At 37.5% G+C, this 18,478-nt stretch overlaps 1 protein-coding gene across 1 annotated transcript; it reads right to left on the bottom strand.

The window, feature by feature from the left end:
* Window positions 1-1,048: 1,048 nt before the first annotated feature.
* Window positions 1,049-6,232, bottom strand: LOC103337304 (flavonoid 3'-monooxygenase CYP75B137-like). The gene is made up of 2 exons (XM_089041773.1): window positions 5,092-6,232; window positions 1,049-2,163 (listed from the first exon to the last, which is right to left on the bottom strand). The coding sequence occupies exons 1-2, from the start codon at window positions 6,025-6,027 to the stop codon at window positions 1,543-1,545; spliced, it is 1,557 nt and encodes a 518-aa protein (XP_088897899.1). The 5' UTR covers window positions 6,028-6,232; the 3' UTR covers window positions 1,049-1,542.
* Between the last annotated feature and the right edge of the window lie 12,246 nt (window positions 6,233-18,478).

The following is an 18,478-nucleotide window of genomic DNA, read 5'->3' as shown; positions in this document are numbered from 1 at the left end:
CCAAGGCCAGCGTTTCTTTTGAAACTTCCTTTGAATCAGTCAAGCTGCCTAGCCCTTTTTACCTAGACCCTTGCGCACGGAGTCTCATAAAGCACAAGCTGTGCTCCTATTTTCAAAGACCCTAGCTCCAAATTGGGCGTATGCCCCAAGCCCACGAGGTTAAGCCAGAAATTGCCCATTGCCGAAACAAAGAAGCCTAGCTCCGTGCCTACACAAAAAGGCCCACCTTTTTGACCCAGTATTTTCCAAGAAATTAAGCACACCCCAAGGACCCGACTCCTTGCTTTTGAATCTAGCCATAAGGGGCCCAAGCCAAACCTTGGGATAAATCATGAGTGGGCTCACACACACACAAACAAAAACAAAACGTCTTGGCCTCCTTGCCGTCGGCAAGGAGCATTGAAGCAAGAAATGACCCACCCACTCATTCTGAAGTTGTAGATGCCTAGCTCTAATTATGACCCACCTGCCGAAATAAAGAGGCCCAGCTCCAATCTTGTGCATACCAAAACATCATCGGAAAGTCCACTTTTCGCCACAACCCCAAAAGGCCCAGCCCACTACTTGCCAAAACCCATGACGCCTGAACAGGGACCAGGCTCATATTGGCCTACCTTTTTGGACCCATGTTTCTACTTTCTAAAGTCATCACTTGGTTACCAAAGATGTACAAGCCAATGTCATGACTTAACCTCTTTGCCGAACGGCAGGACCCGGGTCATAGGTACCAAGGGTCACAAATCTGCTTGTTGAAGCGTGAAGGCTCAAGTCTACTTTTCTCTCAAAGATACCCAGCTACCAACGGTTCTAAAACCTTACACAGCTACCAAGTGTTGACGCAACTTCTAGCTTGCTAACTTGGGGGACTAGGGAATGCCCTACGGCTCTCACTGAACCTGGAATGCTCGGTCATGATTACACAAAAATCTAACAAGTTCCCAACCCATAAGTTGCTTCTTGACTGAGAACTTGGGGGACTACTGTTTACACCATAATCAACCGAGCATATCCAGCATTAAAGCAACTAGCACCAAGAGCATCAATGCCATGACACGTGTCACCACCACAGCGATTGTGCAAAGTCCCACATCGGAAATCTACACAAACCTCCCACTTTCACCTCTCTATAAATAGGGAATAGTATCCATGTGAAAAGGGGACTTCCTCTCTCCACTTAGAAGAGGATCCGGGTCTTAGAGCTAGACCCTAGGGCCGGGGACTCTCTTCTAGATCCCTGACTTGGGCATCTCACTTGTTATCTTTATATTCGGGTCCAACCCCATGTACAAATGTAATCATACACTATTATAATGAGAACATACTTCTCCGTGGACGTAGCCCATTCATTAAGGGTGAACCACGTATATCTTGTCTTCTTTACATTTATCGCTCGCCCAAGTCTTTATACACATGCTTAAGGTCCTCACCTTCATTCATCATCCATCACACCTCATCACTAAGTTGGACTCAATCTTGACCTAACCATTTTGAGCATCAACAACTTCAATCATCAAAAGCATTAACATCTTTAAATATTGTAGGCTACTCATAGAGTGCTGGCTCCGATAGCCTTGGAGTTGGGATGAGAACCAGAGGTATCTTCTTCTTCATCACAATCCCAAACTTCTCTGAAAGATCCAGCTCATCCCCCTGTGGCAATTTCCAGTCAAAGGAATGCAAGAGTGTAGCAAGTGTATACACCATCATCCTCTCAGCCATTGCTGTCCCAACACATATTCTTCTGCCTGACCCGAATGGTAAATAGTTGAAGTCACGTCCACTATAGTCCCATTTGCCATGCAAGAACCTGTCTGGATCAAAATCCAATGGGTTTTCCCAGTTAGAAGGGTCCCTATGAATAGCCCATGCATTAACAAGAACCCTAGAACCCTTTGGAATGGTGTAGCCTCCCAATGTGCATGTTTCACTTGGGCAGTGAGGGATTAAAAGTGGCAGGACTGGGTGCAGGCGTAGAGTTTCTTTCACTACAGCTTGTAAGTATGGTAATTTGGAAATATGAGTTTCTTGTACAATGTTGCCTTTGCCAACTACATCGTCCAATTCTTGCTTGGCTTTTCCCATCACCACTGGTTTGTTCATGGTTTCAGCAAATGCAAACTCAGCTGTGTTGGAGGATGTGTCAGTCCCACCAAGCATCATATCCTGCCCTCAATTGTATTGTTAAACATCATGTTAATGTGATAGTTTGTTTACAATTCACATGAAACAAGAGAAAGATATATATGCTTACACTCCACAAGGCACATTATTATTTTGCTAATCTTTTTGGTACCCTAAGATTTCAGGAGATTGTGAATTGAACTCAATGATCACATTAATTTGTCTAAAATTTGGTACCGTAAGATTCTCTTATCCTAAAATTTGTTATGGACACATCCTAATTCTAGTACCCTAAAATTTGTTATGGACACTCAATTACTCATTGTACCATTATTGTGTTTTTAAACTATACCTTCCCCCCATTGTTGTCGCACTTAAAGGAAGCTTGGATTTATTATAAAAGTTGCTCACTACACCAAGTCATTTTCAAAATATTCCAACTATAATCCTTAAAAATTATATTTTATTTCTTTGATACTTCAAAGGAAAAACAAATAATTATCCCAAAATAATGTTTTCAAATCCCAATTGAATACCCCCTAAAACTACTACAAATCAAAGCCAAAAAAAAAAATGACAACATAATATTTTTCTCAAAAAGTTAAGTTAATCTGGATGAGAAATTGGGAAAACTAACTGTTTGCCCGTTTTGCGTTACTCTGTGATGGAAGGGCAAAGTTCCTCTTGAGAACCATAAAGTCGACAAGTCAGCTTCTTTGGTGTGCATGCTGCAATAAAAATTCTAGGACTTAGTTTGGAGTAGATAACTTGCGCCCAAATTCTTGATTTCGCAAACAAGCGATTGTGAATTTGGGTGAGAATATCTCCCAAGTAAGTTCTTTTCTTGCCTCGACGGTGAGGACTTTAACAATTTATCTCAAATACAGTGTTAAGAATGGTTGATGGAATTTAGCGGTGATGGAATTTATGCCTTTTACAAAACTATGACAATAAATACTCATGCTAGAGATGAAGATACAATTGGAACTCCATTTCTGCTGGATGGGAGGCAGTTTGATTGGAAAATTTATGGATGGGCGTTGACAACTCTGATTGCTAAGTTTCAACTTTAAATCGATACAAAGGTTGATTCTTGAGCTTCAATGTACTTTAAGCTTTTGTAGCTGGCTTCTTAGTGGCTGTTCTCGAGGACTTGATGGGCTAGATGAAATTTGAATGACTTATTTTCTAAGTGCAACCTTGAATTCTAATCTAAAATGGTTTCACTTGGAATTCAAGTGAGCTTCTGGTTGAGTTGTTTGTTTGTGTCTTGGCTCAATGAGCTTTGGTTGTCAGTGTTTTGAAGTCATTTTGAGTTTTATTTTTGATTGATTTTTGGTTTTTGAGTGTCCTCTACCTGTTCCTCCTTCTTGTATTTATAGAAAAATTTCTTCTCTGGAGTAGGGTGATTGTGTTTTTATTGGCGGCAAAGATATTTTCCCCCTTTTCCTCTTCTTCTTCAATTTTGCAGATAGGTTCTCGGATAGCGATCACTGACTTGTGATATTTTACCGTGATGGTTAGTTTGATTCTTTTTACGGACAGCTCCACCTTATCCTCTCGAGATTGTAACTTGCTTATCTATCTTGGGAGAATTACCTTCTCTGTAAAGACAGGAAAAATCTCTGTATATACATATATAAGGATTTAATCTTGATTCTTCTTGATGTCACGAACCCTTGATCACTCCTCTATGGCGTTGATTGACTTTTTCATGATTCGACTTTTATCTGCCATGTGGGATTGTTCCCTCTTATGGACTCCCTCTTCCTATTATGTTGGGCGTGAGGCCCAAATGCCTTGTTACGATGGGCCTTGGAGGTGTCAATTTTAAAACACTAACAATCATAAGTTTGGCGAGTATCTGCCAATCATTTTTTACCTCTTATTATAGTGTGTGGTTCTGGAGGAGCATGCATGCAAAAAGGAAGTTTGAGCTTGATGCAAATGGCCAAAATATCTTATGCTTTATATGATTATCAATCAAATAAAAAGTTATTTTATGTATCAATCCTTATATCTCCTTCCACATGAGAAATTATAGAATAGTACCGTATCACCACGTCAGCTTATAATACTCCTAATTAAAATTTGCCATGTATCATTTTTAAAAACAATTAAAATTTTATTTTATAGTTGGACATAAAACCCAACTATAACCCTTTGAAATAAAATTTAAAAAATAAAAGATCATGAAAAAGATGGAACTGCCCACCCCAACCCAATCTCCTACTGGCCCATCCCTCTCTCTCTCCCCTTTCTCACGCAGTTCAACAACTTAACCATATCTGAATCATTCATTCTCACCCTTTCGATGGCTACCCCAAGACCTAGTTATAGTTCTCCCTTTTGAAGGTCTCACTCATTTGTTGACTACTAATTTTCATATTGTCATCAAATCTGTAAAAGCTTGATGTGAGAGATGGGTGTTGATGGTAATTGAATTTCAATGCTTCAAAAAAAAAAAAGATATGTTGCATGTGCTTCCATGGGTTCCAGAGACCTTTCAGTTGAGAGAGAGAGAGAGAGAGAGAGAGAGAGAGAGAGAGAGAGAGAGGCAGTGCATGGTAAGAGGTTGGGTCGGGTGTAGGGCTGGAATCAGGGGATTCCAATTCCATTCCAAAAAAAAAAGTTCGGAATGAAAATTCTTTTCCAATTCCATTTCAAAAAAATTCGGAATTTCGATATCCATTCCAATTCGGAAAACTCGGAATTTTTGGAATTATAGGAAAATTTCGGAACTTACATATTTTGGAATATTTTTGGAATGTTTTGAAAACTCATTGAAAATTTTAAACATGCCTGATGATTCATAATGTTAAAATTTTCCCAAAATTGAAAAATCATACGGAAAAACTCAAAAAACTATTATATAATATCACTTATATGTTGTTATCCATTACGAAATAGTTCATCTAGGTCTATTTGATCATCAAGTCATATAAATTCAATATCTAGTTGTTCACATACCATGAGCAGAGCTTTGAGGTGAGTCATGGTCAGAGGCGTCTTGGAATCTCCTCCCTCCTCTTTCAATTTCAACAAAAAAGTCAAAAAACCTTGACTCTCTTTCGCGCCTTCCTCCTCCATCTTCAGCCGTCGATCAATCATCTGCTCAAATATCCCATCAAACCTCCGGACCAGCCCCTCCATCTGCTTCTTTATACCCTGCAAATCGAACTGACCCAAACCCGGAAAAAAATCCGAAACATTTGGCCGACCTATGAGCCCTGTTATCTCCGACACCACTTTCCGAAACTCCGCCCCGAGCCCGGCCCTCTCCTCCCCGTCCTCCGCCGCGATGCAGCCGCCACATATCATGTTAGAGATGACGTTAAGCGACGTCAGGAAGATCTGCTCGCCCACGTTTACGGGCGACCCGGCCCGACCGTACAAGTACCTGACCGTCTTTCGGACCTGGTTTTGGCGGATCGATTGGAACGAGTCCAGCGCGGCGCCGCCGAGCATCTTCAGGATGGAGACCTTTCTCAGCATCCGCCACTCCGGCCCGTGCGGGGTCCACACGACGTCGGCCCCTCCGTAGAAGGCGATCCGGGCAGCTACGGGGACGTCACGGTTGGCGAAGGTAACGTCACGGTCTTTGAGGACCTCGCGGGCGGAGGAAGGGGAGTTGATGACGACGCAGGTCATGGCGCCGAGGCGGAGCTTGAAGATTGGGCCATAGGTGTGGGCCAGGCGGGCGAAGTAGGAGTGGAGTTCTGGGTCGAGAGAGAGAAGGTTACCGAGTAAGGGCATGCCCAATGGGCCTGGGGGCAAAGGTGGGATTTTGTTACGGGACTTTTTCATGCACAGCCATGCACACCAGGTGCTTGCGAAAATGGCTGAGAGAGTGTAGAGAAGAAGCCAACTCTCATCATTTCTGGTACTAGTTTTGAACCAATTCATGGTCAGCTTCAAATTGGGATTTGAGTTTTGTGTGAAGAAATAAAGGGAGAAGGGGAAGGACTCAGTGTGTTGCTAGTGAATATCCAGTGTACGATTAACTCAGTGGGGGCTACCAATGCGGTGGTTTTAATTTAGACCACATATTTTTGCATGCAAGTTGAACCTAAAGCACGGTTGCAAATTGCAATGCAATCAACTACCTCTTTATTTAGTAATAATTTTTTGTTGATTAAAAGAAAACCACATGATTTAAGGAAATTGGCAAGATAGTGATTAACTTTTCCATTAATCCTTGCTCAATTATTTTATATATTTGTCGTGGCATCATTTTTCCTATTTTATGTATCTGTAGCCCCTCATTTTGATGGGACTTTCCCACATACTTGGTGTTGAAGAATACACGAGTCCCACATTGGAAACTTAACAAAATAGAAAGTCTCATATAATAAATGGTTCAACTCCTAATAACACCGAGACTTTTTGTGATAAAACCTCACACCTATTGGGCTTTGTAGGTGGTTAAGTTGAGGACAATATCGGTGTTGTTGGTAGTGTTGGAAAAACAACAATCAGTGACTAATTAAAACAATTATATAAATAGAATTTATAATAAACTGTAATACAGAATACAATATATAAACAATAAATGAAACTGACTTGAATTCGAGATAGAGGCTTGCAGATTTGATACAATGTCCTAAAGACAGTAATTTCACCCCTTCTAGGTGCTTGAAGTTCTACAGGTGACTGCCTCCCGAATTCAACTATCTGTATTCTAAGCCCTAGCACTCGGACTTAGAATCTGGCGAATGTTGTTTGTTTTCCTCTCAGACAAGATGAGATGCTTGTGAATGCTTTTTCTATATTGAACGTATGAGGTCTTATTTGATTTAAATAAACTTCTGAAACCTTATCAGAAGAGTCACAATTGTTAGAAAACAGTTAATGAAACTAATCCGAATTAATAAAAAATTATTAATTCGAAACCCAAAAAATAATTTTAAATCTGAAAGTGCCCCAAGGCCCAAGGCCCATCTTTTTGACCATTAAATATTATATATTTTTATATAATATTCAAAGCCCAAATCATTTTTGAAGCCCAAATTGCTTTCACTTGGCCTACTTCCATTTATTAAGTGTGGCACTTCCACACTTATAAGAACCTCACTCTTTCTACTTTATACCAATGTGGGACAAAGGTTCTTGAATTTCAGTCAAACTTCCAACAGATAGTGGGCCGATGACCCGTCTCTTTGAAATCTTAACATAGTATCAGAGTTAGGTTGGTTGACTAGGCCCGATTAAACCCAAATAAAAAACAAACTGAAATCAAACAAAAAAAAACCCCAAATTGAATCAAAATCAAACAAAACCCAAATTTATTAAAATAAATAACTAAATAAATAAAAAATAAAAAAGGTTGACTGATGTGGAATTGATTGCACGTGTGGTCCAATAAAAGTGGTCCCACGTGAGGAGTATTGAAGAATACACGAGTCCCACATCGGAAACTTAACAAAATAGAAAGTCTCATACACTAAATGGTTCCACTCCTAATAACATCAAGGCCTTTTGTATAAGACCCCACACCTACTAAACAGGTGGTTAAGTTGGGGACGATATCAATGTTGCTAGTGGTGGGCCAAAAATCCGTCCCTCTGAAATCTTAACACTTGGGTCTCTTTGATTGGCCCAGATGTTTAGAAAAACACTTGAACCTTTTGGTATTATGTAGCCTCCATGGTGGTAGATTGAGTTACGCGACGTGGCACTAACAGGCGGTCGGTGGGCCAAGCTTGCGGGGGCAAGTCAGGTCCCACTTGACCGAGCCAACCCCAGTGGAACCAGCTGAGATGGAGCCCAATGGCATCACCTTAACGTCCGCCATGCGGTAACAAGCCATGTGGCGCGTTCGTCGCTCCGATCTTTTAAATCCAACAAGCGCCTTTTTTTGCTTAATAAATGGGAAAAAAATTGAATTTTAAAAAAAAATTACCAAAAAATTATGGAATTTTTTTTCTATAAATACTTACTAATGTTGTTCACTTTCAACACCAAATCCTCATACATTTTCTTCTCCTATTATTTTTCACTTTCTACAAAAATTTTCTTCACTTTCAATTTTCATTTTTATTCACCATCTTATGACATCTTCCATCGAAGCCGGAGGAACGTGGACAACCATGGATGATGTTATATTGTGTGAGTGTTGGGTCAAAGTCATTCATTGTCCGGTCACGGGCAATGAGATGAAATTCTGTGATATGTAGAAAAAAATTCATGCCGTATTTTGTGAAAGATCGGGTTCGACTCGTACGAAAATGGCCTTGGGTAGTAGATGGAAAATTTTGAATAAAGAGTTGGAGAAATAGAGAGATGAGTTGGCAAAAGCAAGGGACAACCATCGAAGCGGCAAAAATCTTGGCAATGATGTAAATTATTTGTAATTTCCGTTTTATTAAATTTAATGTCCTAATTATTTGTAATGTTTCTTGCATTTCCAATATTCTTTTTTTAATGTTTCTTGCATTTTGACTTTTTTTAATTTTTTATTTATGTTTCTTGCATTTCCAATATTCTTTTTAATATTTCTTGCATTTGCAATATTTTTGTAATGTTACTTGCATTTCCAAAAAAAATTTAATAGATTATGCAAAGCACAAATGTGGTTCGGTACCATTGGACAAGGCAAAAAATCTTTCAACCATCAACAATGTTGGGAGGTGGTGAAAAATTGCAAACAATTCAGAATTATTCCCACGGGTCCGACCGTTGTGTTGAACGAGACACCACTCTATAATTCAACAGCATCAGATTCACCTTTGGATTCCCCAGTGAGTCAAGACTCACCAATCCAAAAGGAGCCGAGGCCTATTGGTCGAAAGGAGGTGAAGGCGAAGAGATGGAGTACTTCCAGCAATGATATTGCAAAATTTTTGTAGCAAATTGCAAGGAATGGCACCATTATAATTGAATTAGACAAGAATAAAGATGTGGACGAAAAGACAATGAATGAAGAATATGCAAGAGAAAGAGAGTATGTACACAAACAAGACATTGAGAAGAAGGATGGGGAAACCATGGCCATGGATACAAGCCATATGTCCCCTGAAACAAAACAATTTTGGAAGCTAGAACAAATAGATGTTATGAGAAGAAGACTTTTCCGTGACGATGGACCTAACAACACCAATTGGTTAAATGATCAAAACCATTAAGTTAGTTTGATTGCCTTTTATTTAATTGTATTTTAATGTGTATTAAAGTAGTTGTAATTCTTGTCTTTTATTTAAGTAGTTGTATTGCTTTTCTTTGAGTGAATAAAAAATCATTCAATAAAATACTTTGATATTCAACATATTGACATCAAACAAAACATAATAAATAAATAAAACCACAACCAAAGCATAATTAAAATACCTATATCTATCCACGTTCGAGCCATGGGTGACTTGTAAACCATGGCGGCAGCCTTGGTTCGATAGATAGAGCAAACCCACTACCATGACAACTTGTTTATCTTCTTCTTGCTACACCCTTTTTCCTTCAACTTGTCTACGCATTCTTTCTTTAATTTCTTGCTTCTGCCTCTCCATGTATCTCCTCATGTCTGACATTTAGAGTGGAGTATGAAATATAAAATCTGAGAAATTAAAAGATATAGATGATCTGGTGTGAGATGTATGAGCTGAGCCTCTGGTTTTATAGAGAGATTTAAAAGATTAGGATGACATGTGGTACGATTTTAGGAGATGAAAATCTTTTCCGAAATATGAGATTTATATTTTATAATAAATATCGACATGTGGCACCTAAGAATTTGGTCCTAAAATCTTATCTGAAATTTGAAATTTAAAATTTACAATAAATATCGACACGTGGCAATCGAGAATCTTATCTAAAAAATTTATCTGAAAAATTCATTCGAATTATGAGATATGAATTTTATAATAAATATTGACATATGGGAACCGAAAATCTTCTCCAAATTAATTGTTTAGGTTTCTTTTTTAAAAAAAAAAACCTAAAAATGAATAGTATTTGCTATTTGTTATTGCAATGAGTAGAAACGCACCTTGACTTTTGCAAGGGCGGCCACTATTCACATAAATAGTAACAATCATCGCCTCCCCTTGCCCTTTACCATGACAAATAAGTGAAAGTACTCTTACATTGAACTTATTAATGTCATCGATCCCAATGTTACATAAATTGTAATGCCTCGTATATCTGCATCAACATAAGTCGGAGTGTATTTATTTGATTTAGCATTTTTAAAATGTAGGCATATCATTTCGTGTCGATCTTGTCAGTTGGGCTGCTACAGGCACGTGGCAATCGTAAATGTGGCCTCGCTATAAAGAAACAAATTTATATGCCGTTCAAAGAATCAAGACTCTGCCATAAATCGAATAATGGTCCTAATTTTAATAAATAATATACAAATAATGCCAGAAATACTTATGTAGCCGATCTAGCTAACGTCCACCAAACTTTTAGATATTGACCAAAACTATTTGGCACTTGTGATTATTATTCATCTTTTCCTAGAAAGTCTTATCTTAATCATTAAAACCATTTCTGCCCGAAATTCCTGCTATTTTCTTCTGGATATATAGCATTTATTTGAAAATTTTAACCAATCCGGTGGAGTTGAAAATAAACACAAAAAGTTCCTATATATATGTGTGTGTGTGTGTGTTGGACTTGTTGGAGTGCAACACTCACAATGCAAGAACTCAAGGCCTTGCTCACGGTGCCTACTATATCCATTTCGTTTTTCTTTTTCTTTTTCTTTTTTCTTTTTTGGGGTAGAGATAAGATCCATACATGAACCAAGGCATGGCTGTAGAAGGAAGGTTTGGATAAAAAATAAATTAAATATACATATATCATAATATTTTAACTAAAAACAAATAAATATATATACAATTTCAATACCAATAGGCGTAGTAAGAGGTCTTCCACATTTGTATTTGGTGTCAAAGTTTGTCCCAACATCAATTTTAAAAATTTTATATTAATTTGTCTCCAAAAGAGAAGCATTTTACTATAGAAAATGTAAGTGCAAAAAAAAATTATCATTTGATTTTAAGCTAATAACTTTAGCTAGTCCACCCATTGAAAAATTTCTGGTTCCGCCCTTGGATCCATATCTCATTTATGCCTATAGGTAGTTTAGTTTTATTTGAGAGACACATTGTAGGGTCCGAAACAACAATCCGAGCCATTCATTCAAAGAGTATTCTTACAAGAAATTAGTAAAATTGAAAATCATTACGACATCTAATTGTTTGTGGTCAACAAAATAGTTGATTCAAGTGGTTCAAGAAAACACTAAAACTCCAACCATCAATTGAGCAGTCAAATGATATCAAATTCAAGTAATTTTGTACAGAGATAATATTTGAAGAAATAATTAAATACTAGATGGATCGGATTATAAAAATACAATCTAGATGAGCCCCACAAAGGTGTCCCTCAAATAGAAATCTCTCCGTTGAAACTCTATGTATGTACAAATACCAAATACGAGATCAAAACTTCAAGTATATTGGACCTTTTTTTCTTCATATTATTCACTTTCAAGAAAAATGTCGTACTAGAATAAATGTTTTGACATTCATGAATCATATATATTAAGTTTATTAGGGTGACTAACAAGCTTGTCTTGTAATTGTGTACTTCTCATTACTAAAATCGAAAGAAGTTGAAAATACTTATAGGATGACTAAAAATGCCTAGAGGAGGGTGAATATGCCAATTTAATATTATAATCAATAAACAAAAATTAAACTTCAGTAGCAGGATTGACATGGCTTATCAATCCTGAAACGTGCTGGGCATAAAATAAAAGAACATGCAAAGAATTATTTTACGTGGTAAAACCCCACCTTTAGGGAAAATCCACGAGTCTCCACAGTCCAACACAAATCCACTATAGAACGATGATTACAAGAAGTACTCACACACTTATCCTAGATACATTCTTGATAATGTTTACCGACTTTTTCGTAACTCAACTTCTGTCATGGGATGATCTTCGACACTCCTTATGTTGAATGCAGTAGGTCACGATTGTTTCAAGCTCGCCAGAGAAAAACCATCACCACAGTCTTGGTGCCCTAAACCGTATGAGTTACCGACATGCATATGAATGCAATATGAATGAAGAAATGATTTGATAAATCACCAAGTAGACAAGAAACACTTGATGACTTATATAAGAAAATAAGCACATCAGCTTTCTCAAAATAGATTCAATATTTTCAAAGAAAAACCAATATGTTGAAAAGCACCTAATCAAAAGAAACAACAATGGTTTTATTCCATACATGTTTCTCTCAATTGAGAGAAACCAAATGAGTACACTTCCTATGCAACAAGGATTCACAAAACCAATTCAACTAAGACTTCTAAACATCATGCAAAAAGGTCTCTTCATTAAGACGCCAACATAGCAGCCAAACAATTATCCAATTATCAATATAAATTCTAATTCCATTCACATGTTATGTGATGACGCCAACTAACGCAACATGTGAAGAAACCTAATGACTTTCCACTACAACCAATCTTTTAAAACAATATCTACCTAAACAAATTAATTAGACCAAACAAGTAAGAAATAATATCAAGAGATAAAATCTAATCCTATTAAAAATATGATTAAAATAAAAATACTTGATTGAAAATAACTCCAACTAGGAATCCTATATTGAATGCATGATTATGTTAGGATTTACCTGAAGTAAAGTTTCTCATATCGGTCAAGTCATGCCTCGGAAGTATGAGGTTGAACGAGTTGTGTCAAAACGTATATTAACAATTCTTCACACACTAATTTTCAACCTATACTAGAGTCTAGGAAATGATAATACAAATTTCATACTAACAGAAGTTCTAAATTCGAATTCCCCTCTTTGATTACTAAGTTGTTTTGAATTGTTTATAGGACGTTATCGTGGGTGGAAGTGATACCACTACAACAACAATGGAATGGGTGATGAGTGTGCTGATGCAAAATCCAGAAGAAATGAGAAAAATTCAAGAAGAGTTAACAGAAATTGTGGGGTTGAACAACTTGGTGGAAGAGTTTAATTTGCCTAAATTACATTACTTAGATGTTGTCATCAAGGAGACAGTCAGATTGCTAGAAACGAGCTATTGCTAGAAACGAGCCATTCAGAGTGAGGGCTTTTAAGAGATACAATTTACACTTTCAGTTTTCAAAGATTCTCTCTAAACACTCTTAGAAGAATCATCTTTGTAAACACTGAGAATTTGTATTCGAGAGTTGCTTAGTTGCTGTTGTGAGTACTTTGTGAGTATATAAATAAAATTGCTATTTTCAGTTATTTCTATTTTGACTAAATTCATATAAGCATTATTTTAATTGCATCAGTTGCTTGCATTGCATTCCTTCCTTTGTTCTTCTTCTATCTCTTCTTCCCCTTTCTTTTGGTATAAGAGTCGTAAGAGTTACTGATCGTTTGTCTAAAGTCTGCTACTCATCCCCCAAGTGGCTGGTTTAAGCTTCTGAGTAGAATTTCTACAGTTGTCTTCTTCTTCTTCCCTTTTTCTTTCTGAGTCATTTGTTGATCTTTCTCTAAGGTCTGACCCGTGAGTCCTTTTTCCTGCTGTAAGTCCCAGGGTAGTGGGCAGCGTTGGTGGGCGGGAGGCAAAGCGAGAGAGGTTAATAAGTTTCTTGTTGGGAAAACGGTTAAGTCTAGGAAACCACTGTTTATCTTCTTCCTCAGAGTCTAACCCAGTTATTTGAGTAGTCATGAGTCGTCTATTTACAACAAATTCCTGTAGTTCAAGCAGTTCTAAAACCAATATAAGTCGACTTCCTGAGATAGTTAATGAAGAACAATTTGAATTTAAGTCTAATAGCAAAGAACAATTAGATTTTAGAGATTGGAATGTCCCTAAAGTCCCGAGTCAAAAAATTTATAAGAAACATTGGTTTCCTTCAAGTTTTAATAGTACCACACACGTCAAAACAGTTGAACAAGTATACGCCTTAAGTAAAGAACATGAAACCTGTCAGTTGCTTAATCTTGAGTCTGTAAGAAAACATAAGTCTGATGGTAATAATTTCTTGCATATAGGTCTAGTTCAAGTTGCAGTCAAACCACTAACCAGTTCAAGTTGCGGGATGCCCGGTTCACTAAGTTCAGTGATAGTACTTTAGGAGTCATTGAGTCTAGTCTGTGTAATGGTCCGGTTCATTTTGATTGTTACCCAGATTTCACTGTAAGTCTTAGTGATCCACACATCTTAAAAGCCCTCACTCTGAATATTAAGACCGAAGGTTACGATGTCCTCCCAGGCACCCAACCTTTAGCCTTAGTATACAGAATCTACTATAAGGTTACATGCACTAATATAAATTTTCAAGCCCTAAATAAAAGCCCAAAAGACCAAACAGTTCTAATCCAGAGTCACACTGCAGATGCCCATATCCAAGTCCCTCAGACCATCAAATGGTCAGAGGTTGCCCTTCCAAAAGATTGGACCCTAGTTGCCGAGAGCCAACCAGCTCCCATCCAACGTAGTCTAAGCAATTTAGACTACATCCAACAATACCTAGATGGCACAGTTAAAATTAAATTTGAAAATCAGCCTTTAAGAAAGTCTAATGTCCAGTTGCAACAGATTACCAACCCGGTCGATCGCAAAGGCATGCCCCACTCGGCATTCCTTTACTGCCTCGTCTTCCATTCTAGAACGAGACCTAGAGTTAGAAAAGGCCATGATTGATTTTAAGCTTGAATCCCTGAGAAAATCCTCTCAGGTAAACCAACCTTGTTACGGCAAGGTACCAGTTGACCAAGAAGATAAGTCTGACTCACCCGAGTCACCAACCCAGTCCGATTTCATAGTTGATAATCAATTAAGAACCCTTAATAAAAAATTTGTAATTAATTGGAAACGCCTTAATCAGCACCTTAAGTCCCCAGAAAACCAGCATAGAAGAGATAGTTACCACCAAGCCTACCCTAATAGAGAAGTCCGCGACAAAATCTTTAGTGAATGGAAAGATTACGTCAGCCAAAGTTGAAATTTTCTACCTTGATTTTATTGAAAGCCGATATATGTCTAATGAGTTAAAAACTTTAACAAAAGAAAAGTGGAAATTGATAGACAGAACGGTAGTTGAGTCTAGCCACCCACCAGTTGACACCATAGTTATCGGTCATAGAAACAGCCTTATACCCACTAGTCCTTTTAAAGCCGTTGAGAGCAACGATGAAAGTAGAAGGTTAATTGAGCAAAACAATTACACCAACCAGAGTCTAGTTATCATAGGGAAACAATTGGACACAATTGAAACAAAAATTGATAAAATTGTTAGTTCCCCAGAAGTCAAGTCTAAGCTAAAAGTTGAAAAGCCGTTAGTTCAGTTCCAGGATCTTAAGTCGAGCCCCACTCTTAAGATCAAACCAACAATGAAGAAAATAGAAGAAATGTTAGAACAGTTGACACCAAAAGCTGAAAAATCTGGTCTTAAAACACTAGATTCTTTCGTCAATCCCTCTGAGTCTGAGCCTATGTCAACAGATTCCGAAACTACTAACATTTCCAAAATAGAGCAAGCCTTTAGGAACCTAGAAGTCCAAGTTGAACCCAGAATTAAGAAAGTAGAACGACATATAAGCCCTACCAGCCTAACTAAGAACTGGTATCCCAGACCAACTCCTCCGGACATTCAATTTGAAGAAAGAAACTTTCAAACCCAGTTTTCAGTTTCTTCCGACAAATTATATGAATGGAATATAGATGGTCTGTCCGAACAAGAAATCTTTAATAAGTTGCAGCACATGTCCATGGTTGCCAATAGTTACATCACCAATCACAGTTTCAGACGATGAAATTGTACCTGTTAGTTACCGGTTTACCGATACTCAGGTATTGGTGGGATAAGCATCTTACCCCTGAGTCTAAAAATTTGATCATACACGCCGTAAAACTTAGTGAAGACGGTCTCCCTATCTTTGACGAACAAATAGGTCAAGGTATAGAAGACGGAGTCAACACTTTGTTTTACACGATTATTGAGCACTTCATTGGAACCCCTAGCAACACCACTGCTAGAATCCATGATCAGTTGAGTAATCTTAGATGCCCTAAGTTGTCAGATTTCAGGTGGTATAAAGATGTCTTCATCTCTAGAGTCATGCTTAGGGATGATAGTAATCAACCATTCTGGAAAGAAAAGTTCGTTAACGGTCTCCCAAACCTATTTGCCCATAAGATCCAAACCACCCTTAGTAATGAGCAGGGTCATATAGATTGGGATAGTTTAACGTATGGTAATATTATAAGCACAATTAATCAAGTTGGCATGAAAATGTGTATAGATTTTAAATTGGTAAACAGATACAGTCCGACAGGAAATCCGCTAAGTATGAGTTAGGAAATTTCTGCGAACAGTATGGTCTTACCAGTCTTCCCCCGTCTAGAAAGAATAAACCTAGTCATCTCCGTAAGAGTCGCCATTATTCTCGTAGAAAACAGTTTTCTCGACATAATGATGATTCACGTGATTTTTACAAGCGAAAGAAATACGCTCCCAAGAAAAATTGGTCTAAAAAGCCAAAAACTCAAAAGAATAGTCGCTCTAGTAAAAGTAAAGATAAAAGCAAAGTTAAATGTTTTAAATGTCAAAAATTTGGTCATTATGCGTCTGATTGTAAAGTCAAAGACACCATTAAGCAGTTGAAAATCACGAATGAAGATAAAGAAAAGTTAATCAAAGTTTTGGAGTTGCGAGACTCTGAAGCAAGCCACACTGAGTCTTTAATTGCCAGTTCTGAGACCGAGTCTGACCAGTTTTCAGATTCACAGTCAAATTCACCCACAATTCAAATTGGTTGCACAGATAAATGTTGTAATAGGTTAAAGTCCATTTCTGTTCTAACTAAACAGGAAGAACAGGAAGAATTGTTAATCGATTTAATAAGCCGAATAGAGAATCCAGAATTAAAATCTGAATATCTGAAAAAGTTAAGAAAAGTCATCAGTCAGGAAAGCCCGAGTCCTTCTACCCCCCAGCCTGTAAGTCTAAGTAATACCTTAGAAAAATTTGCCAAAAAGAAAGAAATTACCTTGCAAGATTTACAATTAGAAGTAAAAATGATAAAGAAAGAAATAGTTGAGTTAAAACAGGTCAGCCACAAGTTACAAACTGAAAATTATTCGATTAAACAGCGAGTTTAGTTCGCCTTCTAGAAAAGGAATCTTCTGAGTCTAGAAGTCAGTCAGAAAGTCCTCATCATTCCGATGATGAACCCTCTGATAGTAAACAAGCCGTAAATCTAATTCGCCAAGTCAACTTTAGAAAATGGTATTCTAAAGTCACCATATTTGTCCAGAAATTTGAATTCACCACAGTTGCCTTGTTTGATTCAGGAGCCGACCTTAATTGTATCCAGGAAGGTCTAATTCCTACTAAGTATTACAAGTCTAGGAATCCTAAGTCTTGCTTCAGGAAAATCCCTTCAGTTGAATTACGAAATACCAAAAGCCCATGTATGCCAAAACAAAGTCTGCTTTAAAACCTCATTTGTCTTAGTCAAAAATATCACTGATGAAGTCATTTTAGGTTTACCCTTCATCTCCTTATTGTATCCCCTCCAGGTAGATTATGATGGTGTCATATCCACCTACTTAGGAGAAAAGGTTAAGTTTGAGTTCCTTTCTAAGCCTGAGTTGCACAACCTAAGGGCCTTACAGAAATAGTCAGTCTCTAAGTCCGTTCAGGTCATTAGAAAAGTCAAACAGTTGAATTTCCTAAAAGAAGAAATTAAGTTTAAAAGAATTGAACAACAATTGAAAGATGAGTCTTTACAGTTGCAAATTCAACAATTTGAAAATAAGTTAAAAAATGAAATTTGTTCTGATTTGCCTAACGCTTTACAGTATAGGAAACAGCACGTTGTCAGTCTCCCCTATATCAAAACCTTTAGTGAGAAAAATATTCCCACTAAAGCTAGGCCAATCCAAATGAGTCAAGAGTTAATGGAATTCTGTAAAAAAGAAATCCATGAGTTGCTTCAAAAGAAAATAATCCGTAAGAGTAAGTCTCCTTGGTCGTGTCCTGCTTTTTATGTCTAGAAAAATGCTGAACTAGAAAGAGGAGTCCCAAGATTAGTCATCAACTATAAGCCCCTTAATTCGGTCTTAGAATGGATTAGGTACCCCATACCTAATAAACGAGACCTAATTAGTCGATTAGAAAAAGCAGTTGTCTATTCTAAGTTTGATATGAAAAGTGGTTTCTGGCAAATCCAAATAGATGAGTCAGATAGGTATAAGACTGCATTTGTTACTCCTTTCGGTCATTATGAATGGAATGTTATGCCGTTTGGTTTAAAAAATGCTCCTAGTGAATTCCAGAACATCATGAATGAAATATTCAATCCTTATAGTCATTTTTCTATTG

This window comes from Prunus mume, linkage group LG7 (assembly GCF_029339155.1).
Source record: "Prunus mume cultivar Tortuosa linkage group LG7, ASM2933915v1, whole genome shotgun sequence".
In the NCBI taxonomy this organism is placed as follows: Eukaryota; Viridiplantae; Streptophyta; class Magnoliopsida; order Rosales; family Rosaceae; genus Prunus; species Prunus mume.
Note: the sequence above shows the minus strand (reverse complement) of the source record. Positions and strands in the feature narration are given on the sequence as shown.

Bases quoted from the DNA above. Each gene is read 5' to 3' on its own strand.
- LOC103337304 (XM_089041773.1), bottom strand. From the start codon at position 6,027: ATGAATTGGTTCAAAACTAGTACCAGAAATGATGAGAGTTGGCTTCTT. The intron at 2,164-5,091 runs GTATGTGAACAA...AATTGAGGGCAG, and splicing joins ACCTCAAAGCTCTGCTCATG to GATATGATGCTTGGTGGGAC.